General features: G+C 41.8%; 1 protein-coding gene and 1 pseudogene across 9 annotated transcripts in view; both read right to left on the bottom strand.

Moving 5' to 3' along the window:
* The window catches only part of mfsd1l (major facilitator superfamily domain containing 1-like), a 77,213-nt gene extending 50,092 nt beyond the window's left edge, over positions 1-27,121 (bottom strand). The window contains exons 1-3 of one of the 9 annotated variants that reach the window (XM_069905181.1): positions 26,901-27,082; positions 26,360-26,541; positions 24,727-24,898 (exon numbers count right to left, since the gene is read on the bottom strand). In XM_069905181.1, coding sequence (XP_069761282.1) covers positions 24,727-24,898 — 172 coding nt within the window. In that variant the 5' untranslated portion in view covers positions 26,360-26,541; positions 26,901-27,082. Of the gene's footprint in view, positions 1-4,444; positions 4,603-24,726; positions 24,899-26,359; positions 26,542-26,900 lie in introns of those variants that run through there. The other 8 variants (XM_069905180.1, XM_069905186.1, XM_069905179.1 and 5 more) reach the window with 8 other exon arrangements.
* On the bottom strand, positions 7,811-8,954 carry LOC138746439 (DNA-directed RNA polymerase III subunit RPC6 pseudogene; annotated as a pseudogene).
* Positions 27,122-27,337: the final 216 nt, after the last annotated feature.

The raw sequence follows: 27,337 nt of genomic DNA, 5'->3' as shown, positions 1-27,337 counted from the left end.
ATTAAATATTTAGGAATTAATGTTAATATGGAATTTCAAGATTTATATTCAATTAATTATCTTCCTTTAATAAAAAGGATTAAATTAGATTTGATTAGGTGGAAGGATTTGCCTTTGGGTTTATTAAGGAGGATTAATACTATAAAAATGAATATCTTTCCTCGAATACAATATTTGTTTCAATCAATTCATTATTTTTTAAATAAAAGTTTTTTTTAAAGGATTTATATAAAGCAATTAGAGACTTTTTATGGAAGGGAAAATTTCCGAGGGTAGCGATGAGAAAGCTGATGTGGGATTTTCAATTTGGAGGTTTAAGATTACCGAATTTTCAACATTATTATGAAGCAGCTCAATTTAAATTTCTTAGTGCATTAATGAATATGGATGATCCGCCCAATTGGGCAAAGATAGAAATGGCGGTTATCTCAGAAAGATTTTCTCATGAGATTTTGTTTCGATGGAATAAAAATTTATTACGAACTATTATTATTAAATTTATGGACAAGTAAACTTAATAAATTGGGGCTCAAAAATAAATGGTCTGGACAAATGCCATTATATAACAATCAACTTGTTCCTTTTACAGTCTCCAATATCACTTTGAAACAATGGGAAAGGAAGGGAATAACAAATTTATCCGATTGTTTTTCTGAGGGATGATTTTGTTCTTTTGATGAATTACAAAGGAAATTCGGTATTAGTGGAAACTCTGTATTTGTGTATTATCAATTAAGATCTTTTGTAAAACAGATATGTGGTCGACACATGATTTTATTGCCTGATTGTAATTTTGAGGAATACATATTTCAATACCACAAAAGGGATATATATCTGATTTGTATTGTATTTTACAAGAAACTGATAGTAAAAAAGATTGGGATAAAGATAAGTTGAAATGGGAAAAAGATTTAGGTTTTACAATAGCTAAAGAAGCTTGGATGGAAATTTGCCAAAATAGTATTCGGAAATTGGTTAATGCTAGATTTGCGATGATTAATTATAATTTTATACATCAGTTATATTTAACACCGGAGAAACTAAAAAAGTTTGGCCTTAGTAAGTTGGATTGCTGTTTTCGCTGTGACCAGACAGCTAATACTTTTTTGCACACTGTCTGGCTTTGTGATCGATTGCAACAGTTTTGGAAGGGAATTCAATCTATATTTAATAGTTTATATAATATTTGTTTTGTATTAGATCCTGGTATATTTTTATTAGGGAATATGCAATCATTAATTGATTTAGGCCTACAGGATTATCAGATTTCCTTTATCTATTTAGCTTTAGCTGTGGCCAAGAAATGTATAGCTCTCACTTGGAAAGATAGAAATACATTAACTTTAGATAGGTGGTATTTGGAGATGAAGTCCTGTTTGACTATGGAAAGGATAACTTTTTCAATTCAGGATAGGATGTCTTTTTATAGGTTGAAGTGGATTCCGTTTGCTAAATATATGCATTTAAGTTTGATTTAAATATGATTTTAAGTCTGATATTTTAGTATTGATAACTTTTTTTTTAGTTGTTAGTATCTTTACTTGTTATGTCTTTTTTGTATAAGTGGGCCTTTTTTTATATATTATTCATTTTATTAACTCTTCACTCTTTATCTTGGGGGGGGTTAGACTAATTTTAAGCTAGGTCATTAATGTTGTGTACTAACTATTGGGGGGGGGGTTTAGTTTATTTAGTCTGCCGATGTAGTACTATAATTTTTATTATCTTACGTTTAATTTTTTTACTGCAACTTTTTATTCTCTTCATGTTATAAAATCTTAAATAAAGTTTAAAAAAAATAATAAAAGATTGGAAAATGCACAACCTTTGTAAGACTGTTGCTATTTTCATTGGACCTTGCAAAATATTGTGTTATAGTCTCTCCCTCAATGCAATCGTCCAGAATCCACCATCTGTGTGTACTGTATAAAAATCCCCACAAAAATCTAGCATTTTCTATATTGAGACAACCCATTTTCTGGCATCCACTTTTCAGAGGTTTTAAATCCCTGACATCTAGATTTCAGATTTATTGTCAGAGTACATACAATGACATCACTTACAACCCCGAGTTTCTTTTCCTGCATCTGAGGCAGAATTGCCTCTTATTTGTAATGCAAAAAAAAACTATACACATGTAAACAAAAAAATAAATGTAAACAAACTGAACGTGCCATACAGAGAGAATTTTTAAAAATTGATTAAGTGCAAAAGCAAGAGTCTTTAAATGAGTCCTTGATTAAGTTTGTTGTTGAGGAATCTGATAGCAGCAAGTAGCAGGGAAATAACCAATCACAATAAAGAATTCTCACAGATCAGAATCTGGATGACATTTTCAATTAAAATTATGCAGAATGATAAATAAACATTATGCATTGCCTCTAAGTAAATATTTCTACACCATAAATGCCTCTTTTATTTCAAAATTACATTTAAGGAAATTATAATCTACTTTCACAAAGTTGAATGTTTTAGAGGCTAAATAATTTGATAAGGAACAATTATGACATGGTACATAATTTAAAAATATCTTAAATCAAAGCAACTAAATGCAAGATTTCACAATGGAAGTTTGTAAAATGTCCAAATTCAGGTCATATTGAAGAAGTCGGCAAAGAGTAGTTTGTGAACATGGGTTAGATTAATTCAAGATTCACGTGATAAATCTGTGAAAATGGCCAAATCACAACCAGTTACATGGAACAATAACAGGAAACACAAATAGTTTTGTGAGACCCTGACCCCTTAAACAAGCAAGTTTCATTTCCCACACAATCCATCACTGCTGAAAATTTTCACTTTTCCCCCCCCACATCTCAGTTGTGGCAAAATCATTAACCACACCATTTAGACCAGACTTAACTTTTCATCCTGTTGCATGATATTCTAACTCTTCTTCCCTTTTTTTTGGCCTTCCATGTTGCTAGAGTGAGGCTAAACACAAATTGGAAGAATAACATCTGACACAAACTTGGCGAGCTTTCAAGCCAATGGTATGAACATTGAATTGTCCAATTTCAGGTCATCTGTACCCTTGTTGTATTTCTAACCCATCTAATTAGTTTTTATTTATGCTTTTGTTCACCTCTCCCAACCCACTCCTCACCTGGTTCCAAATGGCAATCAAACCTTCCCTATCTGATTTCATCTATCACCGACCAGCTTCTATCCCAACCCCCTAATCCTTTACTGCTAAATCTTGACAATCCTCCTTTTTCCAGTATTCTGCTTTGATGTATTCCATCACCAAATGCTCAAAACACTTCAATATGGTGGAGGTCAGTGCCTTAAGGCAGTAGCCAATGAGGCCTGTTACTGTTGCCCTGCATTTTTATCATTTGTCTGCATGTGTGTTATGTCTAGTTGTGTGTCTGAATGTTTTTCCACCGAGGACCAGAGAACGCTGTTTCATCAGGTTGTACTTGTACAATCAAGTGACAATAAACTTGACTTGTTGCAAATTCCAGTATCTGTTGTGTCTTATATCTTATCTTTCCTAAAACAGTCTACCCAATCCCATTTCGAACTTTTTGAAAAATCATCACCCCTATACATTACTGCTTAATATTCCACTCGCTCATCTTCCTTGACATAGCAGCAACCATCAGCTTCTTACAAAATACTTATGTCCCTTTATTCTTCCAAACCTCATTCATATCCCACCATATCAAAATATTTATAAATGTCAGACATATAAATTACTTAATGCAAAATGAAATTTAAAGTACCAAGAGAAGCTGGAATCAAGGGCAACAAGCTAATGTAATTCTACATCTGTAAAGCAAATGTTAGCTTTATTTTAAGCTGTGATTTGCCTTAGGATACTGGCTTCATTTTTGTGAGCAGGTGAATTGAGGTTAGAAATAATAGACAAATATCTATTATAGCACAACTAGTTTTGCAGAATGAGATTTTACACCTTCATGGTCAAAAAGTTTTCCTGTATTCTCCGTGGAAACAGTTTTAAATAAAAAAGTAAAGCCATGCAGAAGGAGTTACTGTAGTGAGCGATTGAACCTCGAACTGTCAGGGTAAAGTACACAGAAATCATGGTTCACTTTTAATTGGGTGGCCATTGGTATTCTTTCATTTCTTACTTTCCTCAAAGAACATGAACAAAACTTGAACTAGTTATCTTATCTACCATTCTAGGCATTATACCGACTGTGTAATAAGGCAGAACGCACATCCATCGAAACTTCGTTTTATCCAGTATAATTTTAGTCTGTTCTTGAATGCCATTAAAAATTGCATGCATGTCAATCAAGAGAACCAATCTACCCTTTAACAATGTCACCACTCAAGTAGAGCAAAAGCGAATTTAATGTTGCTATCAGCACCTCAGCAAGAAATGTAAATGACGAATCCTGTCATACCTTCATATTAACAACACTTCCAAGAGTGGAGAGTTTATATCACAGAACAATCAGTAAATCCGACTAACCATTAGAAATATAAACATATTCTATTTGCTGACCTCTTTCTGCTGGTTGCATCATTTCGAAGATTCTGCTTCGTCCCTTCGCTCTGAAAAGGACGTCCTCGCGTAATTGACTGGACTTGGAGCAGATGGGACACTGACGTCATCACTTGATTAGATCAGGCACCCGGAAGATTGATGCTTTCTTAAAAAAGGGTTCAGAACACGCACTTTTTTTTTTACAAAATTTTGAAGAGATGGGTTTAGGCTAGGAATTGCTAATTGTTGCACGAAAGGAAGTTGTAAAAATTACGTTAGTGTTTCGACAGAATGTTGAAACACTCTACGGTAGATTGAGTTGTGACAGTGAAGGGTAATTGTTTACCTAAACCTGTTGGGCGAGCCATTCTCCTCGGGGAAAATCTCACGTATTTGTCTTGTATAGAGCTTGCAGCTTCAGCTAACATTGTACTGTCGTTAAACTAACGTTGAGAAAGGGCTCGTTTTGTCACATTCTTTAAGTACACCCTGACTTGCTACACACTCCTGGATTATGCATTTACCAAAAAAAGGTGTGGACAGGGGGATCAGTGGTTTTCGTTAAATCTTGCACGGTTGTGTTAATACAAGACTTTCCGCTCTGTGGACTCCGATTAGGGACACAAACTGAATATTAACTGCTGCTGAAAGACGATTAACTCAGTGAAGACCCTTTACCCTGCTTTCGGTGTCTATCGTGAACTATTGCAGACTGCATATTCCAAGGTGTATTTTCGGTGTGTTCTGTATTTCCCCTTTGGAAATAATATTACTCGGGAGGAGAGGTAAACCTATCTTTATTCATTAATTGGCACCAAACACTGACACCTCCGTACAACATAACTCCGTGTATCTGATGTCGCTTTCCCAAAACAGTACACGCTGTTTTCGGTCTCTGGCTTTACCCTACCCTCAATTTGGTCTATGTGCGGTCTGAGTCCAGCGTGTTCGTTGAATGAAGTGATAGGAGAAGGTATTTGGTTTCACAATAAGTTTATTAAATAGCACAAGAATAAAGCTTAACAGACTTCTGGTCCAGTCGTTAGTTCATAGGTCACCTGCTCAGTGACCTATTCCTCAAGACTGACTCTTCCGTCCAGACACTTCTGTTTATATAGGTCAACATTGTTACCCTGAACAAAAGTTGGCTTTCTTTGATATGCTCCTTGCCTAAGATTTATCCCAAGCAATTTCCTGCTCTGCAATTATCTATGGTGTAGCCCTCCCGTCTTAATCTCCAAGGCCAGAACATTCTGTTGTTTTAGTGTAACCTTGGGGAAGAAAGTATTCTCTCTCTTTGTATTTGGAGGCAGCAAATTCTACACATACTATAATCAGCCAACTTTTCTACATACAGTGGCTGTTACTTCTTTTTCTTTCTTCTTTGGCTTGGCTTCGCGGACGAAGATTTATGGAAGGGTAATGTCCACGTCAGCTGCAGGCTCGTTTGTGGCTGACAAGTCCGATGCGGGACAGGCAGACACGGTTGCAAGGGAAAATTGGTTGGCTGGGGTTAGGTGTTGGGTTTTTCCTCCTTTGTCTTATGTCAGTGTGATGGGCTCTATGGTCTTCTTCAAAGGAAGTTGCTGCCCGCCGAACTGTGAGGCGCCAAGATGCACGGTTTGAGGCGAGATCAGCCCATTGGCGGTGGTCAATGGGGCAGGCACCAAGAGATTTCTTTAGGCAGTCCTTGTACCTCTTCTTTGGTGCACCTCTGTCTCGGTGGCCAATGGAGAGCTCGCCATATAACACGATCTTGGGAAGGCGATGGTCCTCCATTCTGGAGACATGACTTACCCAACACAGTTTAATCTTCAGCAGCGTGGATTCGATGCTGTCGGCCTCTGCCATCTCGAGTAATTCGATGTTGGAGATGAAGTCGCTCCAATGAATGCTGAGGATGGAGCGGAGACAATGCTGGTGGAAGTGTTCTAGGAGCCGTAGGTGATGCCAGTAGAGGACCCATGATTCGGAGCCGAACAGGAGTGTGGGTATGACAACGGCTCTGTATATGCTAATCTTTGTGAGGTTTTTCAGTTGGCTGTTTTTCCAGATTTTTTTGTGTAGTCTTCCAAAGGCGCTATTTGCCTTGGTGAGTCTGTTGTCTATCTCGTTGTCGATCCTTGCATCCGATGAAATGGTGCAGCCGAGATAGGTAAACTGGTTGACCGTTTTGAGTTCTGTGTGCCCGATGGAAATGTGGGGGGGCTGGTAGTCATGGTGGGAAGCTGGCTGATGGAGGACCTCAGTTTACTTCAGGCTGACTTCCAGGCCAAACATTTTGGCAGTTTCCTCAAAACAGGACGTCAAGCGCTGAAGAGCTGGCTCTGAATGGGCAACTAAAGCGGCATCGTCTGCAAAGAGTAGTTCACGGACAAGTTGCTCTTGTGTCTTGGTGTGAGCTTGCAGGCACCTCAGATTGAAGAGACTGCCATCCGTGCGGTACCGGATGTAAACAGCGTCTTCATTTGTTGAGGTCTTTCATGGCTTGTTTCAGCATCATGCTGAAGATCGAAAAGAGGGTTGGTGCGAGAACGCAGCCTTGCTTCACGCCATTGTTAATGGAGAAGGGTTCGGAGAGTTCATTGCTGTATTTGACCCGACCTTGTTGGTTTTCGTGCAGTTGGATAACCATGTTGAGGAACTTTGGGGGGCATCCGAGGCGCTCTAGTATTTGCCAAAGCCCTTTCTTGCTCACGGTGTCGAAGGCTTTGGTGAGGTCAACAAAGGTGATGTAGAGTCCTGTTTTGTTCTCTGCATTTTTCTTGGAGCTGTCTGAGGGCAAAGACCATGTCAGTAGTTCCTCTGTTTGCGCGAAAGCCGCACTGTGATTCTGGGAGAACATTTTTGGCGACACTAAGTATTATTCTATTTAGGAGAATTCTAGCGAAGATTTTGCTTGCAATGGAGAGCAGCGTGATTCCCCTGTAGTTTGAGCCTTTGTTTTTGTACAGGGTGATGATGATGGCATCACGAAGGTTCTGAGGCAGCTTTCCTTGGTCTAAGCAGAGCTTGAAAAACTCATGCAGTTTGGCATGCAAAGTTTTGCCGACAGCCTTCCAGACCTCGGGGGGGGGGGGGAATTCCATCCATACCTGCTGCTTTGCCACTTTTCAGTTGTTCAATTGCCTTATATGTCTCTTCCCGGGTGAGGACCTCATCCAGCTCTAGCCTTAAAGGCTGTTGAGGGAGCTGGAGCAGGGCGGATTCTTAATTGTTAATTATTTTAATTGTTAATTATTAATTGTTAATTAATTCTTAATTAAGCTGTTACTTAATTGCATTAATATTTCCCTAAAACAGTATAATTGAAGTAAATTGTTACATAGTAATGGATTAATGAATACATAATGAATAGTACATAGGCATATTTTCCATGATTACTTAACCCTTTGGTTCCAACAACACTCTCCTCCCTCAAAAAAATGTTTTTTTTTACTTACTGGGAAACAAGCATAAAGCTAAATTTAACGATGTTGACATTACAGAGAATTTAATTATGTCTTCCACTGATTCGGTAACTACTGATCCCGTGCTACTTAAAATGTATCCACTGGAAACATGCCAAAAATGTATTAACTGGGAACATAGAAAAATGTATTAATTCGGAACATACAAGCAGCGCAGTCACTGTACCTAAACCTGTCAGGCCAGTGGGCTGGATAATTGGATTGATTGCTTTGCTCTATACAGCTTCATTGCCCATCAACACTACCAATAGTGCCTTCCTTTGCAGTTATAAAGGTCATCTCTCTCTTCCCATCATATATCGATGCATTCAGAGTGGTTTCTATATCTTCCATGAACAGTTCCACCTTGCTGATTTCCACTTCACAGATGTATTTCCACATGACATGAGATGAAGCAAATGAACTGTTCCTTTGCACCATAGCACTTTGTTTTCTCTCCACTGCCACCTCGGCCTATTTTGTATGAACCTGAAGCACTGTTGGTTCAACACTACCCAAATTCTCACTCAAAGTCCTGGTCACTGTACCAAGTTCCACTAGTCACTGATCGGTCTGGCTGCAGGTTGTACAACATGTATTGCCTTTTCTTCAAAGCAGCCATTGTCTTCACAGTTTTAATTAGTTTTTTGCTTTCCATGTTCTTCAAGATTTTGTTAGTCTCTGTTAGAGGGAGGTTGCTCTTGTATTGAATATCTCTGCTCCATATTCATTTATTTCCAGCATCTTCAATTATTTGATAAGCCAGCTTCTCCTGGTTGTCAGATCCCTTCATTTTGTTTGCATTTGGGGAATCCTTTATGTGGTAAAGGAAACCACCAGTGCCCCTCAGCCAATTTATCTGGCCTATAGAGACACCTGTTGATGACCATTGCTCTCCTTTGTGGTTCAACCTGTGACACATCATTCTGAACAACTTGGTCTGTGATTCCCTGTGGAAACTCCTGGCACAATTTCAAAATCCTGGTTTCCAGTGCTATAGGATCAGGAGCTTCTTGCTTAACTCTCACATCAACCTTTTCCTCCATTTTAAGCTCAGTGTTTCATTACAAAGTTCTCATAATTTCCTCCTTCGTGCTTAAACCCTCTCCAGCATCTTCCAGAGCTCATCTTTTCCCATTGCTAGCTTATTTGTCTCTAGTTGCTGCAGATGCTGACTAAGCTTCTCTTTACAGCTTCCCATACTTTTTTTTGGAAGCATGAGTTTTCAGCTCTTCAGTCTCCGCGCAGAGTTCTGTTGAGACATCACTTTCTGTAATTCCTCTTGTTCTTGCCGTTTCTGCATTTCCCGTTCTCTCCGCGCCTATCTTGTTCCTCCAGCTGCCTTTTCCTTGAAGATTTTAAAGTTCATCTCATCTGCCTTAAGTACCCTGAAGACATTAAATTCTTTTGAGTTTCACTTCTACCAATTCTATCCTTCTGCACTCCCCTTCATCATTCAGTGAAGAATGTTCTGACAGAATTCATTTAGCTGTTCAACACTGTGTTTGATACCCACTTTTTTTGTAATGTTGAACAGGATTTGCTTTGTATACTAGTTCCTGCTGAAGTCTAGCAGTTCTGTCTCTTTCATATTCTTCAGCTTCTTCCTTCCTCTCCTGCTCAAGTTTCTCTTATATAGGTTGTTTTTTTCCTGCTTTATGCTTTTCAAAATCCTTCTGCTCTTTTGCTGTGGCTAATTCAAGCTTCTCTTGAGCCATGAAAGGAAACCTTTCTATTAATGATTGGTCTGCTTTCTCTGGTTGAAATAGTTCATGATAAACCACAGAATTGGTTTTAAAATATGTTACTTTTTCCCCCCTTAGCCCTTCTTTCATCATTTGTGCCCAATCTTCTTCTGGCAGACATACATCCAAACCAAGTTCCTGGCCCACTGGTAAGAATTCTTTCTGGTGCACATCAATGCTCTTATTCAGCCACTGCCTTAAATTTTTTTCCTCTGAAATCATCATATCCAAAAGGCCCTGAATATACCTTTTAATAACTTTTATTTTTTGCAGTCTTTGATCTTCTGGAATTCACAGATATTCTGAAGATCTATCCCTTCCCAAATACTCCAAAGTCCCAGTGCTGCATTGAAACCCCTGGCTAGTCCATTACATTTCTGCAGCATCCTCTGGGCTGGCAGGATCCTGGCCACCTCACCCTCTGGCCTCCTGGTTTCCACTGGCTGTCTGGTCTCTCACTCATGGCTCTTGAGTTGGTGTCTCACTTTCTCTCTTTCACTTTACTGTTTCCTCTTACTCATTTTCTTGTTGTTTCCTATCAAATTTCTTTCTTATCTTTTTCCTGCTGCTGAGTGTCGTTCCTGCGCCCAACATCGTTCCTTGAGTTGTTTTTTTTTAAATCAAATTTTCACCTCCAGTGTCCTTTTTTCAAAATACTGTCATCCGGAGTGCGGATCCTTGTCACCACCTTGTTGTGTATTTCCCCTTTGGAAATAACATTACTCAGGAGGAGAGGTAAGCATGCTTTTATTAATTAATATGGAACCAAACACTGACATTCCCCATACAACGCAACTCTGTGTATCTGACGTCATGTTTCCATAACACTGGTAAATTATATGCCTCACTCAGTATTGTTACATGGGGATTGGTGAAAGAAATGAAACAAAGATTTACAATATTAAAAAGTTTAGCATGTTTGGTATTTTGTTAGCCTACTGCTTTATTATACCTGCAGGAATCTTCAACAGTACATCCAAACTGTGTTCAGGCCATTGGTATGTCTGTGTCTTGTAGCAGTTGTTATTATTGTAGGAATAGAACGGATATAAATATTTTATTGTATTAAAAAATATGAAAATATTAAAACAGAAAATCATGTTAAAAAACACAAAATTTATCAATTTCTAAGACCTTTGGTTACATTGCAATGGAAGATATTGTGATTTTTACATTAGTTTGGCAATTAATTCATTATTTTTTGTAATGCTCATTGGTTCGCTAATATGAGATCCCATCTGTGCATGTGCGCCAATTTATCTGTTTGACTTGCAGCACGGGCGTCATTTTGAGTGCCAACAAAAGGTCGAAAAAAGTCAGTAAAGATGATCTGACCAACATACAGCGGCCGAGTGTGAACCCCAGGGAGGCTCTCCCTCGAAGGAGGTGAGCATTAAGCAATCCAGGGCAGCCAATGGGAGGTTCCTGGGCCCTGAGGTAGGGTAGGAGTGCAGCAAAAAGGCCTTGAGCTCACAGAGCTCCTACAGTGCAATTGAAGCTCTGAAGAACCAGCGGGCCTTCTGGGGAACAGTCAACCCGCTGAAAAGCAGCAATGCCGACCTACCTCCATTGGGGGTTTGGTCAGGGCAAGCCGATCTACCTCCATTGGGGGTGGGATCAGGTGACAGTGGCCTACCCTCGTGGAGGGTGGGACCCAAATCTGGCTGCACTGACCTAGCTTCGCTGAAGTTGGGATCTGACATGTCTGACAGTGATACAGAAATACCGCTGCAGGAGGTTAGCTCAATAAGGGCATGTCTCCTCAGTTCTAGCGGCAGTGAAGATCAAGGCCTGGCCGCTCTACAACACATGCGTCGGGTGTAGTTAATCCTCCTACTTGACATGCAAGGATGACAACCAGTCGCACAAAAAGCCTGAGAAAAAGCAACATAAGTATCTCTCATCCACGGTCACCCACTTGATCAAGGTCCGTCACAAAAACCTGCCGGAGTGCAGAGCCTACGATCAATGAGAAGATCTTGCTAAGACTGGACAAGTTGGAAGGCATGATACCAGCAATCATGAGTAAACCACAAGTGGTTTCTGAGCACGGGGAGAAATCTTATTTCCAATATGAATGGGACGAGGTAGAGCCGGAGGGGCCAGTCGTGGAAATAGAGTCTCCTACCCCCCAATACATTACTCTCATTGGTCGGGAAGAGAAAAGTTCTATCAATCGCAGCAAAATTTGCAGTACCTAGGGGCATCGGGCAACCCCTCGATGAAGAAATTACAGAGTCAATATCTTATCTGGTATCTAATGACTTCAAAGAGATGGTGTTAGAGGACTCGATTGAAAAAAAAACCTGCCCAGCCAATTGCCCTTGCTGGATACACCAAAAGTAAACGTCGCAATTTGGGACAATTTGAACGTCCCCACGAGAGCCAAGGACACGAAGCTGCAAAGATTACAGGGCTCTCTGGTTAAAGGTATCACCGCGTTTGCCCAGACACTGTTGTCAGACATAACATACACAACAAGATAAGCTTGCCAATTACGAACTTAATGCCTTCTGGAAGGAGCTGATACAGCCTGATGTAAATGTTCAGTATGTTCATTTATGTAAACCCGCTAATCCTGTCACTAAATTTCTCTTTCGTGATGATCTGAGTAAGCAGGTGAAGGACCTGAATGAGCAGCAGAAGGCAGCGGCTGGAGTGGTTAGAGGTTCAAGAGTACAGGCAAGAGCAACTGCTGTTTCATCCCTATCACAGATACGTTGGGGGACTTTGAGAAGATATCCCTCTTAAGTGGAACCACCACACAGGCATTTTTTTAGGGCAACACCCCCTGTGGAGACAGTGGCAGCAGAATTTTCCCACAAAGGCTCTTCGCAGAGGTCAAGCGCACTGAAAAAATGAGCACCACCTATAGATAGCTGAGTGTATTTTCTAATTATGAAGATAAAATTGTGGGGAGTTGATTAATAATGTTCTTTAGCCAATGGTGTAATCTTACTACTGATGCTAATGTCTGGGTATCAAATTGAGTTTGACCACAGAAATTCCCTCTGGTTAGGAGTAAGGGGTTATACAATTATATACACAACCCCCAGCTCATGCAAGATACACATAAAGAGATTATGGCTTTAGAACGCAAAAACGTAATAGAACATTGCTGCTGGGAAGAAAATTAGTTTGTATCAAACATTCATGAGACCCAAGAGAAGTGGGGGAACAAGCGTGATTTTAGATTTATCTGACCTAAATGAGTCTGTCTTATACCAACATTTTAAAATGAACACAATTCACTCCTTAATGTCATTATTATGTAAGGGCTACTTAATGGCATCCATTGACTTACAAGATGCTTATTGTTCAGTATCTATACACCTGCTCTCTAGAAAGTACCTAAAGTTTATTTGGAAGGGCAAATTGTGGCAATATAAGACACTACCTAATGGACTTAGTTCAGCGCCCAGAATATTTACAAAACTACTGAAATGGGTTTTCTCCTGGCTCAAAAAGGATTCGGAAGGTCCATGGGCGAAACACAGAGAGCAGTGAATGGCCCAATGGTGCTGTTGTAGGAATCGGGTTCCTCTTAAATATGAAATCTATCAGAATAACCCCGCCAGAAGATAAAGAGGTGGAAATTCTTCAGGCTTGTAGTGCTTTGATTGCAGAATCATGTCCCTCATTTATGTAAAGTAGCAAAAGTAATTGGGAAATTGGTGGCTGGTTTTCCAGCCGTTCAGCCTCTTCTCTTTGGTTTGGCTTCGCGGAACAAAGATTTATGGTGGGGTATGTCAACATCTGCTGCAGGCTCGTTGGTGACTGACAAGTCCGATGCGGGACAGGCAGGCACGGTTGCAAGGGAAAATTGGTTGGTTGGGTGTTGGGTTTTTCCTCCTTTGTCATATGTCAGTGAGGTGGGCTCTGCGGTCTTCTTCAAAGGAGGTTGCTGCCCGCCGAACTGTGAGGCGCCAGGATGCACGGTTTGAGGCGATATCAGCCCACTGGCGGTGGTCAATGAGGCAGGCACCAAGAGATTTCTTTAAGCAGTCTTTTTACCTCTTCTTTGGTGCACTTCTGTCTCGGTGGCCTGTGGAGAGCTCGCCATATAACATGATCTTGGTAAGGCGATGGTCCTCCATTCTGGAGACGTGACCCACCCAGCGCAGTTGGGTCTTCAGCAGCGTGGATTCGATGCTTGCGGACTCTGCCAGCTCGAATACTGATGTTGGTGATGAGGTCACTCCAATGAATGTTGAGGATGAGCGGAGACAGCGCTGATGGAAGCGTTCTAGGAGCCGCAGGTGATGCCAGTAGAGGACCCATGATTCGGAGCCGAACAAGACCGTGGGTATGACAGCGGCTCTGTACACGCTGATCTTTTTGTGTTTCTTCAGGTGGTTGTTTTTCCAGACTCTTTTGTGTAGTCTTCCAAAGGCGCTATTTGCCTTGGCGAGTCTGTTGTCTATCTCGTTGTCTATCCTTGCATCATATAAAATGGTGCAGCCGAGGTAGGTAAACTGGTTGACCGTTTTGAGTTCTGTGTGCCCGATGGAGATGTGGGGGTGCTGGTAGTCATGGTGGGGAGCTGGCTGATGGAGGACCTCAGTTTTCTTCAGGCTGACTTCCAGGCCAAACATTTTGGCAGTTTCTGAAAAACAGGACGTAATGCGCTGGAGAGCTGGCTCTGAATGGCCAACTGAAGCGGCATCGTCTGCAAAGAGTAGTTCACGGACAAGTTTCTCTTGTGTTTTGGTGTGAGCTTGCAGGCACCTCAGATTGAAGAGACTGCCATCCGTGCGGCACCAGATGTAAACAGCATCTTCATTGTTGAGGTCTTTCATGGCTTGTTTCAGCATCATACTGAAGAAGATAGTAAAGAGGGTTGGTGCGAGGACGCAGCCTTGCTTCACGCCGTTGTCAATGGAGAAGGGTTAGGAGAGCTCATTGCTATATCTGACCCGACCTTGTTGGTTTTCATGCAGTTGGATAACCATGTTGAGGAACTTGGGGGGGCATCCGAGGCGCTCTATTATTTGCCAAAGCCCTTTCCTGCTCACGGTGTCGAAGGCTTTGGTGAGGTCAACAAAGGTGATGTAGAGTCCTTTGTTTTGTTCTCTGCACTTTTCTTGGAGCTGTCTGAGGGCAAAGACCATGTCAGTAGTTCCTCTGTTTGCGCGAAAGCCACACTGTGATTCTGGGAGGACATTTTCAGCGACACTAGGTATTAGTCTATTAAGGAGAATCCTAGCGAAGATTTTGCCTGCAATGGAGGGCAACATGATTCCCCTGTAGTTTGAGCAGTCTGATTTCTCGCCTTTGTTTTTGTGCAGGGTGATGATGATGGCATCACGAAGGTCCTGAGGGAGCTTTCCTTGGTTCCAGGAGAGCATGAAAAAGCCTTTCAGTACAGTCCACTATAATATAGATTCCTGGAAAGTGATAAAGTATAAGCCTTCAAGGCTGACACGGGTCATTTTGATAGACCTATGAGCTTATTGCAAGGAGCTAGAGCAGAACTTGCGTGATGAACAATAAATGTATCTCAGGCTTATGCCATGATAGAGATTAGAAAGTTTGATATGGAAATCCAACGATGTTAGTGGTGAAGGATGGGGCGCCACAGATTTAATTACCTCTGCCGGTGGCAGATGGACTATTCAATAAATTAGACTGGCGTCAGCATCTGAGATTAACTTTCTAGAAATGTTGGCAGCTCAGTTGGCACTGAAGTCGTTCTGTGCAGAGAAAAAGGGTATACAGGTGTTGATGAGGTTAGACAACACCTCAGCAGGAGCATATCTGAATAAAATGGGAGGTTTTATTTGACCCCATCATGTAACTGACTCGCAATACAGATGTGGAGTTGGTGTATCGAAAGGAATATCTGGATTACAGCCGCATATTTGCCAGGGCGTCTGAACTGTCAGGTGGATTTGATGTCTAGAAAGTTCAATGATAGAATGAGGGAAAAGAGTTTTAATCTGATAGCACAAAATTTTGGGTTGCCAGAGATCAATCTGTTTGCATCTCATTTAAATGCCCAAGTACCAAGAAATGTATCCTGGTTGTCAGACCCCTAGGCAGAAGCCAGATGCCTTTATGATTGATTGGGGAGAAATGAATTTCTATGCTTCCCCCCCCACCCCTTCTCATTAGTAGCTAAATTCCTGCACAAAGTTCAAGAGGACAGGGCCACTGGACTCCTGGTGGTGCCAAATTGGCCTTCTCAGTCTTGGTTCCCAATGCTGAAATTGGATGCTACGAGAACAGCCTTTACTGTTGAGAAGGAGCAAGGAACTGCTAATTCAACCAGTATCTCTCCTTCCCCATCCTCTCACTCATCTCAGTCTCTTATGTTGCAGGATTGGCGTGAAAAGTTCGACATAAAAGGATTGCAGCTGAAAACAGTGGACGTTATTTGTGCTCATGGAAAAAGTCAACTCAGTAGCAATACACCACTTATGTTAACAAATGGCAATGGTTTTGTTTTAATGAGAGTTTAAATGTTAATTACATTTCAGTTTCAGATGTTTTGCATTTCCTCACTGATTTGTTTTATGTTCACACAGCCAGTTATAGTGCTATCAATACGATCAAGAGTGCTTTGGTGGCTTTCCTGACTCTACGAGACACCGAGCACTCTGTCGGGAATCATCCCTGATTTCAGGAGTATTTCATTTATGTCCACCTATGCCACGTTATCACACTATCTGGGATGTTAAAGTTGTATTGGATTTGTTGTAGTATTTGTCGCCAGCGTACACTTTGGACTTGCGCGACTTATCACAGAAATTGCTCATGGTTGTGGCCTTGACTTCGGCCCAAAGAATACAGACTTTCACTTGTTTACACTTGGACTATATCATTTGGGGAAAATGATTTTGTGGAATTTCATGTTCATGACTTGTTGAAACATAATAAACCTGGTAGTGTGGGAACAAAGTTTAAATTGTACACTTATCAAGAGGATGAAAGATTATGTGTGATGCAGTATCTGAGACAATATATTGAATGTACTTGCGATATCAGAGGGGAAATGAGATTCTTGTTTGTATGTAACAGGAAACCGCATCAGTGGGCATCCTCTCAGATCTTGGCCAGATGGCTAAAGAGGACTATGAAGTTGGCAGGAGTGGATACCACTCAATTTAGGGCTCACTCAACCAGAGCAGCAGCTACGTCTACTGCAAGTAGAGTGGAAGTCCCCATTTTGGATATCATCTGTCAGGCAGGATGGTCAAATAAAAGAACTTTTAACAGGTTTTACAATAAACTTCTGAGGACAGGGGCAAAGTTTAACTGCAGCAATTTTGCAGGCTGCTGATTGAATTGTGCCACATACTGGAGGTCTATTGATCTACCCTATGGTCTTTCGGACCATGTGAAAAAGAGACCACTGAGCTGTGAAATATCATATTAGCAAATCAACGAGCATTACGAAAAATAATGGAGCATTAAACGAGAACTTAGCAGTTCCAAGTTTGATGATTATTATTTGAGTAATGGGAATGGTGAGATAATATTGCCTCCTTGTTCTCCTGTAATTACTTTGAATGTTGTTAAGGTAGTTTCTAGTGTTGCATGTATGTCACACAATAAAAAGCTTTTGACAGAATTATACTTTTGACAGGATTATACCAGAGGTCATCTTTTTCAAGATTCAAAGTTTGGCTGCACATGCGCAGATGGAATCTTATATTATCTCACCACTCCCATTAACAAGTAATAATCATCAAACTTCGAAACGGTAAGTTCTCGTTTAATGCTCCATTCATTTTAAGGAGTTTTAGATTCACAAGTTAGAGGAGCAGAAGTATGCCCACTGGGCCATCGAGTCTGCTCCACCATTTTAATCACGAGCTGATCCATCCACCCATTCAGCTCCACTCCCCGGCCTTCTCCTCATAACCCTTGATGCCCTAACTAATCAATACACCCAATGACCTTGCTTCCACAGCTGCCTGTGACACCAAGTTCTAGACTCATGACCCTCCGACTAAATAAATTTTTCTGCATTTCTGTTTCAAAAGACACCCTTTTATCCTGAAATTGTGCCCTCTTGTCCTAGAATCACCTACCATGGGAAACATCCTTGCTACATCCACTCTGTCCAGTCTTTCAGCATTCAAAATATCTCTGAGGTCTCCCCTCATCTTTCTGGGCTCCAACAAGTCCAGTCCAAGAGCTGACAATTATTCCTCATATACTAACCCTTTCATTTCATGGTATCACTCCAGTAAATATTCTCTGAACCCTTTCCAACACCAGCACATCTTTTCTCAAATATGACCCCCAAAACTGTGCACACAACTCCAAATGAGGTTTCATCCGTGTTTTATAAAGTCTCAATATTACTTCTTGTATACTATCTATCTAGAAATGAAGGCCAACATTGCATTTGCCTTCTTCACCACTGACTGAACCTGGCTGTTAACCTTTAGGGGATCCTGCACAAGGACCTAAGACCCTTTTCACCTCAGAATTTTAAATTTATCCCCATCCAAATAAGAGCCTGCCACCTATTTCTTCTACCAAAGTGCATGACCGTAGACTTTCCAACATTGCATTTCATCTGTCACCTCTTTGCCCATTCTCCCAATCGATCCAAGTCCCTCTACAGCCTTTTGGTATCCTCAGCACCACCAATCCTCCCCCCTATTTTGGTACCATCTGCAAATTTAGATTCAAATCCATCTATTCCATAATCCAAACCATTTATATACAACGTAAAAAGAAGCGGCCCCAACACCAACCTTTGAGCCAACCAGAATAGGATCTCTTTATTCCCACTCTGCCGATCAGCCAATGCTTGTATCCTTCTTGGAATTTTATGGGCTCTCATCTTGTTTAACAACTTTACAGGCAAAGATGAAAGATATTTCAGTTTATGCCAATTATAACTGTTTGAGAAATAATGCGTCTATATACCGTCCTTCTTTACTTTGACATTCAACCTCTCTCGTCACAGTATGCACTTCCTTTGTACCTATACCAACTACTTTTGTTTCAGTAAAAACACAATGCAAGAGGAATTCAGCTGGTCAAACATGTTCTGTACTCTATATAGCAAAGATAAAGGTACTTAACCAATATTTCAGGCTTGAACCCTCTTGATGAAGAGTTCAAGCCCAAAACATTGGTTATGTATCTTTATCTTTGCTATATAAAGTACACTGGTTTTGTGTGCCCGATGGAGATGTGGGGGGGCTGGTAGTCATGGTGGGGAGCTGGCTGATGGAGGACCTCCGTTTTCTTCAGGCTGACTTCCAGGCCAAACATTTTGGCAGTTTCCGCAAAGCAGGACGTCAAGCGCTGAAGAGCTGGCTCTGAATGGGCAACTAAAGCGGCATCGTCTGCAAAGAGTAGTTCACGAACAAGTTTCTCTTGTGTCTTGGTGTGAGCTTGCAGGCGCCTCAGATTGAAGAGACTGCCATCCGTGCGGTACCGGATGTAAATAGCGTCTTCATTGTTGAGGTCTTTCATGGCTTGGTTCAGCATCATGCTGAAGAAGATTGAAAAGAGGGTTGGTGCGAGAACACAGCCTTGCTTCACGCCATTGTTAATGGAGAAGGGTTCAGAGAGCTCATTGCTGTATCTGACCCGACCTTGTTGGTTTTCGTGCAGTTGGATAACCATGTTGAGGAACTTTGGGGGGCATCTGATGTGCTCTAGTATTTGCCAAAGCCCTTTCCTGCTCACGGTGTCGAAGGCTTTGGTGAGGTCAACAAAGGTGATGTAGAGTCCTTTGTTTTGTTCTCTGCACTTTTCTTGGAGCTGTCTGAGGGTAAAGACCATGTCAGTAGTTCCTCTGTTTGTGCGAAAGCCGCACTGTGATTCTGGGAGAATATTCTCGGCGACACTAGGTATTATTCTATTTAGGAGAATCCTAGCGAAGATATTGCCTGCAATGGAGAGCAGCGTGATTCCCCTGTAGTTTGAGCAGTCTGATTTCTCGCCTTTGTTTTTGTACAGGGTGATGATGATGGCATCATGAAGGTCCTGAGGCAGTTTTCCTTGGTCCCAACAAAGCTTGAAAAACTCATGCAGTTTGACATGCAGAGTTTTGCCGCCAGCCTTCCAGACCTCTGGGGGGATTCCATCCATACCTGCTGCTTTGCCACTTTTCAGTTGTTCAATTGCCTTATATGTCTCATTCTGAGTGAGGACCTCATCCAGCTCTAGCCTTAGGGGCTGTTGAGGGAGCTGGAGCAGGGCGGAATCTTGGACTGAGCGGTTGGCACTGAAAAGAGATTGGAAGTGTTCTGACCATCGGTTGAGGATGGAGATCTTGTTGCTGAGGAGGACTTTGCCGTCTGAGCTGCGCAGTGGGCTTTGGACTTGGGGTGAGGGGCCATACACAGCCTTTAGAGCCTCGTAGAAACCCCTGAAGTCGCCAATGTCCGCTGTAAGGTAAAAACATCATGAGATGGGACCGGAGAAGGAGTCACCCAGTTCTAAGGAGTAACAGGATGCAGGTGTGACCTTGTACACTCAGGATAAGCTTGGCACTAACAAGCTGATGAGCAGCAGACTAACAGTGAAGGGTAGCAACAGCTTATTCATTGGACAGTGTAATGGTATGATAATTTACTAAGTTTGTGTCCTGAGGTATAAAAAAAACACCACTTACTGATATGAGGAGAATGCGCCTTCTCCAACTAACACTGTTAGTTGTAAGTGTTACAATCCGGTAATAAAGAACCTTGATTTCGACTCAGTCTGGTGTCTGACTCACTCATTCTCGAACAAAGCAGACCTAACACCGCGCTGAGCTGGGTTCGCTTGGCGAGTATAGTCCACCACTCATTTTGGATCTCCCGGAGTTTGCGCTGAAGATGGCTGCATGCGCGACGGAAGGCTTGTTTCTTCTCTGGACAGCACGGCTTTGTAAGGTGAGCCTGGTGGGCAGCTCGCTTCTTTGCCAGCAGCTCCTGGATTTCCTGGCTGTTATCGTCGAACCAGTCCTTGTTTTTCCTGGAGGAGAAGCCCAGTACCTCTTCAGTGGATTGCAGTATGGTAGTCTTCAGCTGATCCCAGAGGGTTTCAGGAGATGAGTCCGTGAGGCGGATTGCATCGTTCAGCTTTGCTTTGAGGTTTGTCTGGAAGTTTCCTCTCACTTCGTCTGACTGCAGGTTTCCAACATTGAACCTCTCGGCTGCACCATTTCATCAGATGCAAGGATCGACGAGATAGACAACAGACTCGCCAAGGCAAATAGCGCCTTTGGAAGACTACACAAAAGAGTCTGGAAAAACAACCAACTGAAAAACCTCACAAAGATAAGCGTATACAGAGCCGTTGTCATACCCACACTCCTGTTCGGCTCCGAATCATGGGTCCTCTACCGGCATCACCTACGGCTCCTAGAACGCTTCCACCAGCGTTGTCTCCGCTCCACCCTCAACATTCATTGGAGCGCCTTCATCCCTAACATCGAAGTACTCGAGATGGCAGAGGCCGACAGCATCGAGTCCACGCTGCTGAAGATCCAGTTGCGCTGGGTGGGTCACGTCTCCAGAATGGAGGTCCATCGCCTTCCCAAGATCGTGTTATATGGCGAGCTTTCCACTGGCCACTGTGACAGAGGTGCACCAAAGAAGAGGTACAAGGACTGCCTAAAGAAATCTCTTGGTGCCTGCCACATTGACCACTGCCAGTGGGCTGATATTGCCTCAAACCGTGCATCTTGGCGCCTCACAGTTCGGCGGGCAGCAACCTCCTTTGAAGAAGACCGCAGAGCCCACCTCACTGACAAAAGTCAAAGGAGGAAAAACCCAAAACCAAACCCCGACCAACCAATTTTCCCCTGCAACCTCTGCAACCGTGTCTGCCTGTCCCGCATCGGACTTGTCAGCCACAATCGAGCCTGCAGCTGACGTGGACATTTACCCCCTCCATAAATCTTCGTCCGCGAAGCCAAGCCAAAGAAGAAGAAGAAGAATAAAGTACACTATTTGACGAGATGAACTTCTTCAGCATTATGTTTTTACTTCAAGCACAGTCTAAGACTTCCATGTTTTACTTACTTTTGTTTGACAGATTTTTCAGTTAACCTCTCAGAAGATATCATTTTTCTAATGCAGTGGTTCTCAACCTTTTTCTTTCCATTCACATATCACTTAAGTATTCCCTATTCCATAAGAAAAAGGTTGAGCCACTTTTCTAATGTATTGTCAATACATCCTGGCAGTGTTTTACCACTCTTAATTTAAAATGGCAATATTTATTCATTCTATACATTAAAGCAAGTGCTCTTCATACTCTGGCAAAGAAATTATGTAATAAATACTTTGCTTCATCAAAATTATTCCCGCTAACTTCTGCAGGTACATTATTTACTATCCCATCATAATTGCTGCTACTAGGTTCTCTCCTCTTCCACCGAAGTACCTCTCCTATTTCTGCCCCATTTCCTTATAAAGAAATAAGTGGCATTTATAGGAATACACGCATGATAGGAATAATTGCCTGTGTTGCATTACTTATGATTTTGTCAGAAATACCCTTCATAAAAGTTTGCTTTTCAAAAAACATTGCCTATTGAATGTACATGTCTCAAGTACATCTCACAAACATATTTCTGTTAATTCAATTCAGCAAAATGTTGGAAATCTGGTAATTTGAAACAAAGTTTTCATTTGATCTTTCATTTGTTTTGCCTGATTTAGACTAAAGTTAAAATTGCCAGCATCTGCATTATTTTGTGCTTGCTTCAACAACTGCAATCAGGATACTTTCCTGCTTCAATGCTGAATGAGGTATTCACTAATTGGAAAAACATTCCTTTTTAAAATTGCTCTCAGAATATTTTTTGAGCAAGGAATTTTGATTTTACAAGTTTCTAGTTGTGTATCTTAGAATCTCCATGTGATTGCAGCAACAATTTCCAAGAAGCATAACATCAATCACAGCAAAATATCCATTAAACTGCACCTTAATCATTGAGTTCTTACTCAACCAGCATTCTTTATCACCTCTCTCCTGTATGCTGACTCATCACCCCTTGTGTTAGTGCCTGCAGGAATGCTGGACAACACACCTACCCAATGTGAAACTGAACAGAATACAGATAGTCTCTGGATTAAGAACAAGTTCTGTTACCTAGGCCTGCCTTTAACTCAAATTTGTATTTAATTAGAACGAGTACATATGGTCCTTATTTAGCTTCAGTTAGTCTTCACCTTTCTATGTATGTAAAACACTTAAGAAACAGTTCCAAATACACTACATCTTAAACATAATAATACAGTACATAATTAGATGATGTAGGAGAAGATGATGGAGAGATGGCTACTGTTGGAGAGGATGGACCTGGTGCTGGAGAGTCAGGGTTTGATTCTGCTGCTGGAAAGCCGGGGTTTATTACTGGAGTCAATTTCTTGCAGTAGGCATCAAAGGAGGTTTGTACAGAGCTTTTCTTTTTCTTGTCATAAATGGCCTTGTAGAACCTGAGGCCCTCAGTAACTGTACGGTAAACTTTGGTAAACCTCTCTGTATTAGGATCTTGTTCCTCTAACTTTGCCATCCCTGCTTCAATGAGACGAAAGGCTTCAGCTAACTCTTTCGTTGAAAACTTTTTCGGTTCTGGAGTGTTTAGGTCTGAGTCTTCCTCAAATGCTGTCATCTGCTGCTCTATTTCCACAAGGTCTTCATTGGTCAGTGCTTCAGCATGGGAGTTGAGTAACTCTATGACATCATTTTCACTGATGTCTAACTGCAATTGATTACCAAAATCAACCACAGCTTGCCTGGCTTCGGCGATGTCGTCATCTGTGAACCCCTGAAAAGTATGGACAAATTTGGGGCACAATTTGATCCACGCTCCATTCAAATTTGACTGCTTCACTTCATCCCATGAATCAGCAATATTTTTGATGGCATCATAGATGTTATAATTTCTCCAGAACTCCCTTAAGCTCATCACTTCATCTTGGGTAGCTCTGACCGCTTGTGAGAAGGTCTGCCGTAAATAATAGGCCTTAAAGGAGGTTATGACTCCTTGATCCATTGGGTGAAGTAGCGATGTGGTGTTGGGGGGTAAAAATACAACCTTTACATTGGGGTGAAGGTCATCTAAAGTGCTTGGATGTCCAGGTGCGTTGTCAAGCACAAGGAGAATCTTGAAAGGAATTTTCTTGGCCAAGCAATAACGTTCAACAGCAGGGACAAAATGGTTCAAGAACCAATCTTCAAAGATGGCAATTGTAACCCAAGCCTTAGCATTTGCCTTCCAAATAACAGGAAGAGATGTCTTAATGATACGATGAAGTGCCCTCGGATTTAGGGAGCGATATACAAGCAAAGGCTTGAGCTTGAAATCCCCGGACGCATTACCCCCAAGCAATAACGTTACCCTATCCTTCGATGCCTTATGCCCTGGTGCATTTTTTTCCTCTTTTGAAATGTAGGTCCTTTCAGGCATTTTTTTCCAAAATAAGCTAGTTTTTTCTACATTAAATATTTGATCTGGCAAATAACCTTTCTCCTCAATAATCTTTTTTAAATTTTGAGGAAAATCACTCGCAGCACTTATATCAGCACTCACTACTTCATCTTGCACTTTAAAATTATGTAAATTTGCCCTAACTTTGAAACGATTGAACCAACCCCTACTCGCAACAAATTCTTCACAATCACCTTCACCTGCTGCACGTGCAGCTTTTAAATCATTGAAAAGGCTTAGAGCTTTTTCTTGCACTAAAGTAAGGCTAACAGGCATATTATGCTGATTTTGATCATCTAACCAAATTATCAATAGCCTTTCCATTTCAATAATTAAACTACTACGTTGCTTAGTAATAATTGTAGCTTTCATCAAGACAGGGCCTTTCACATGCTCCATTATTCTCGCTTTATCCCTTAAAATTGTTCCGATCGTTGACCGACTGTAGCCTAATGCTTTTCCAATCACCGATGGTGTTTCACCTCTTTCCGATCGTTTTATTATTTCCACTTTATTTTCAATTGAGATTGTTTTCCTTTTCTTTGATGCATCACCAGCACTTGCATCGGATTTACGCTTTGGAGGCATGGTTACAAGGGTAAATAAGAGAAAACTTTAAGCCAAATATAAAGTTATACACTCAACACAGTGTTAATGGCAATGTGATCTGACTTAAAATGGCAGACGGTGTTCTCCTTCCTCGAGCTGATGACTGCTGAAGCTGCGCGTAGTCTGTTCGTAAGTAGAAGTTGTCCATAAGTCGGACGTTCTTAACCTGGGGACTTACTGTGCAAGATTCAGAAATGCTAAATGCAAACTGAAGACTCAGGAGATAAGGCAGCATCTGTGGAAAGAAGATCAGAGGTAATATTTCAGGATAAAGATCCTTCATCACACTGGAAGAGAAAAAGTTGACTGATATAGACCTGAAACTTTAATTGTGTATTTTTTTCACCAATACTATCTGACCTGCAAAATGTTTCCAGTATTTTCTGCTTTTATTCTCCAGCTTCCTGTATTGAGTCCATACACAGCAATTTAAATGTTATTCCCCTTGGTGAGGGACTGTAATCATTTCAACATTTTGCACATATAATCTTAGGAGCATGCCCTTAATATTCCAATAACCGTTGAGAATGGGCAAACCACTGACCAGTATTCCCACCTACTCCTTTGGAGACTGTGGTGATAATATTTTATAGCAAATTTGGTTCTGGATTAATTTATTGAGGAATTAATTTTGGCCAGGCACTAGATTCGGGATAAGTATGAAAGTGAAAAATAGAATTAATTGCATTGGTTTATAGTAGTAAAGAAGCTTAAAACATTATCATTGAAATGTCTGTATGTAGAAGAATTTCATTTTAATAATGCAGTCAGTTTCCTATAACATGAGTGTAAATCATAATCATGGGAGAGTAGTATTTTAAATATTCTCTATTATTCATGTGATATTGTATTTAGTAATAAGGAAGTGATCCTAGGATTCAGTGCAGGGGCAGGCATTACATCTCTAATGTTACATCTCTACTTCCTTTGCAGTGGTAAAGTGCCATGATAAGATCATACGCTATGTTGTACCTTGTAGTAAAACAGTAATGTAAAAGAATATAGCACAGTACAGGCCCTTCAGCCCTCATTGTTGTGCCAATCTATATATTCATACCAAAAAACCTAACCCCTTTATTCTTCGTAGCCCTGCGCCAGTCTAAGAATCTCTCCAATGCCCCCAATGTTTCAGCCTCCATCACCACCCCTGGCAAGGCATTCCAGGCAACCACAACTCTCAATAGTTTATACTTTAATTACCAAGATGACTACCAAGAGTTTGTACATCTGACACTGCTGGGCAACCTTACTAAACTTTGTAAATGGTAATATATCAAACAGAACTGCTTTATTAAGAGTGAAAGATACACAACCTCCAATATAATCCTGCTCAAACCATGTACCCTGAAAAAACCTTGAATGCCACAGAATTTTCCATCAGAATAATAAGATTACTTGGAGATACAATTAACTTTTTTTCTGATCCAAATTTCTGAAAGTAATTTTTAAAATGCTTGTTTTTACAATGAGTATAGTGCCCTTCAAGTTTGGGACGAGATATTTTATCTGCCTGTGCTCCAGTTTTAAATTTGTAATCAAACATTTCCAGTGAGGGGCTCCAAGGCTGAAGGACACAGAGGCAGTGACTTGAGGTGAGGAACCCACACTGGGCTGTGGACTGCCGGAGACTGGCTCAAGATTCGCTGAATGGGTACCAGGTTTCAGAGGGTGCCGAGAACGCTGAAGGGCTCCTGACCGTGTCAGAGGTTCAGATCTGGAGCTCAGGTTGTTGATGGATTGGGGTCTGTGAGGCTGCAGGAGGCCAATCCATTCACACGGTGTCTCTCTGTTGCTTCTCTTTCTCTGACTGTAAGAGGCAGTTCAGGCAATCTTGTCTGCCTTAGGGGCAGATGTGTCATATTGCACTGTCTTTATTACCTTAGGGGAAGATGAAAAGCACTTGTGTAAGATTGCACTGTCTTTATTACATGACCAAAATCTTGAATTCACATGTGATTAAAGTGCACAGACCAGATTTTATTCAGGGTCATTTGCATACATTTTGGTTTGACCATGTAGAAATTGCAGCACTTTTTCTACCTCCATGTAGTCCCCCCACCCACCCCACCCCCCCATTTCTGTCCATAGACAGTCAATACACGGGGATGAGGCCTGAGATGAACAGATACGTTTCCAACTCTCCCTCTCGGTGATTAGGGGACAATTCCCATCACCACAGCTATGGTGTAACATCGTGATCGGGGCATTATTTTATTGTGTGTGTCATTGCACCATACCTCGTCTCCTTATTCCTTGTATTAACTAATCAAAGGTCTTTCATGAAGAAATACCTTGCAGAAATTGTGACCGGGTCCGGGTCTTCGCCCCGCCAGAACGGCGCCCGCCGCGCAAACTGCCCGCCCACGAAAAGGATGCGCGAGCGTCCCGCGTGGAGCAGGTGAGCCAGGCGCGAGGCGGGGTTCGGCCACAAAGGCGGGCGCCGGTTGGCGAGCCGCTGGTCACGTGCTCCGGGCGAATGCGCGAGCGAGCCGGGGTTGGCGAGCCGCTGGTCACGTGCTCCGGGCGAATGCGCGAGCGAGCCGGGGTTGGCGAGCCGCTGGTCACGTGCTCCGGGCGAATGCGCGAGCGAGCCGGGGTTGGCGAGCCGCTGGTCACGTGCTCCGGGCGAATGCGCGAGCGAGCGGGCGGCGGGGGGGGGAGGGTCTGAGCGTGC

This window comes from Narcine bancroftii, chromosome 12 (genome assembly GCF_036971445.1).
Source record: "Narcine bancroftii isolate sNarBan1 chromosome 12, sNarBan1.hap1, whole genome shotgun sequence".
In the NCBI taxonomy this organism is placed as follows: Eukaryota; Metazoa; Chordata; class Chondrichthyes; order Torpediniformes; family Narcinidae; genus Narcine; species Narcine bancroftii.
The sequence above is the reverse complement of the archived record's forward strand: the minus strand, read 5'-3'. Positions and strand labels throughout refer to the sequence as shown.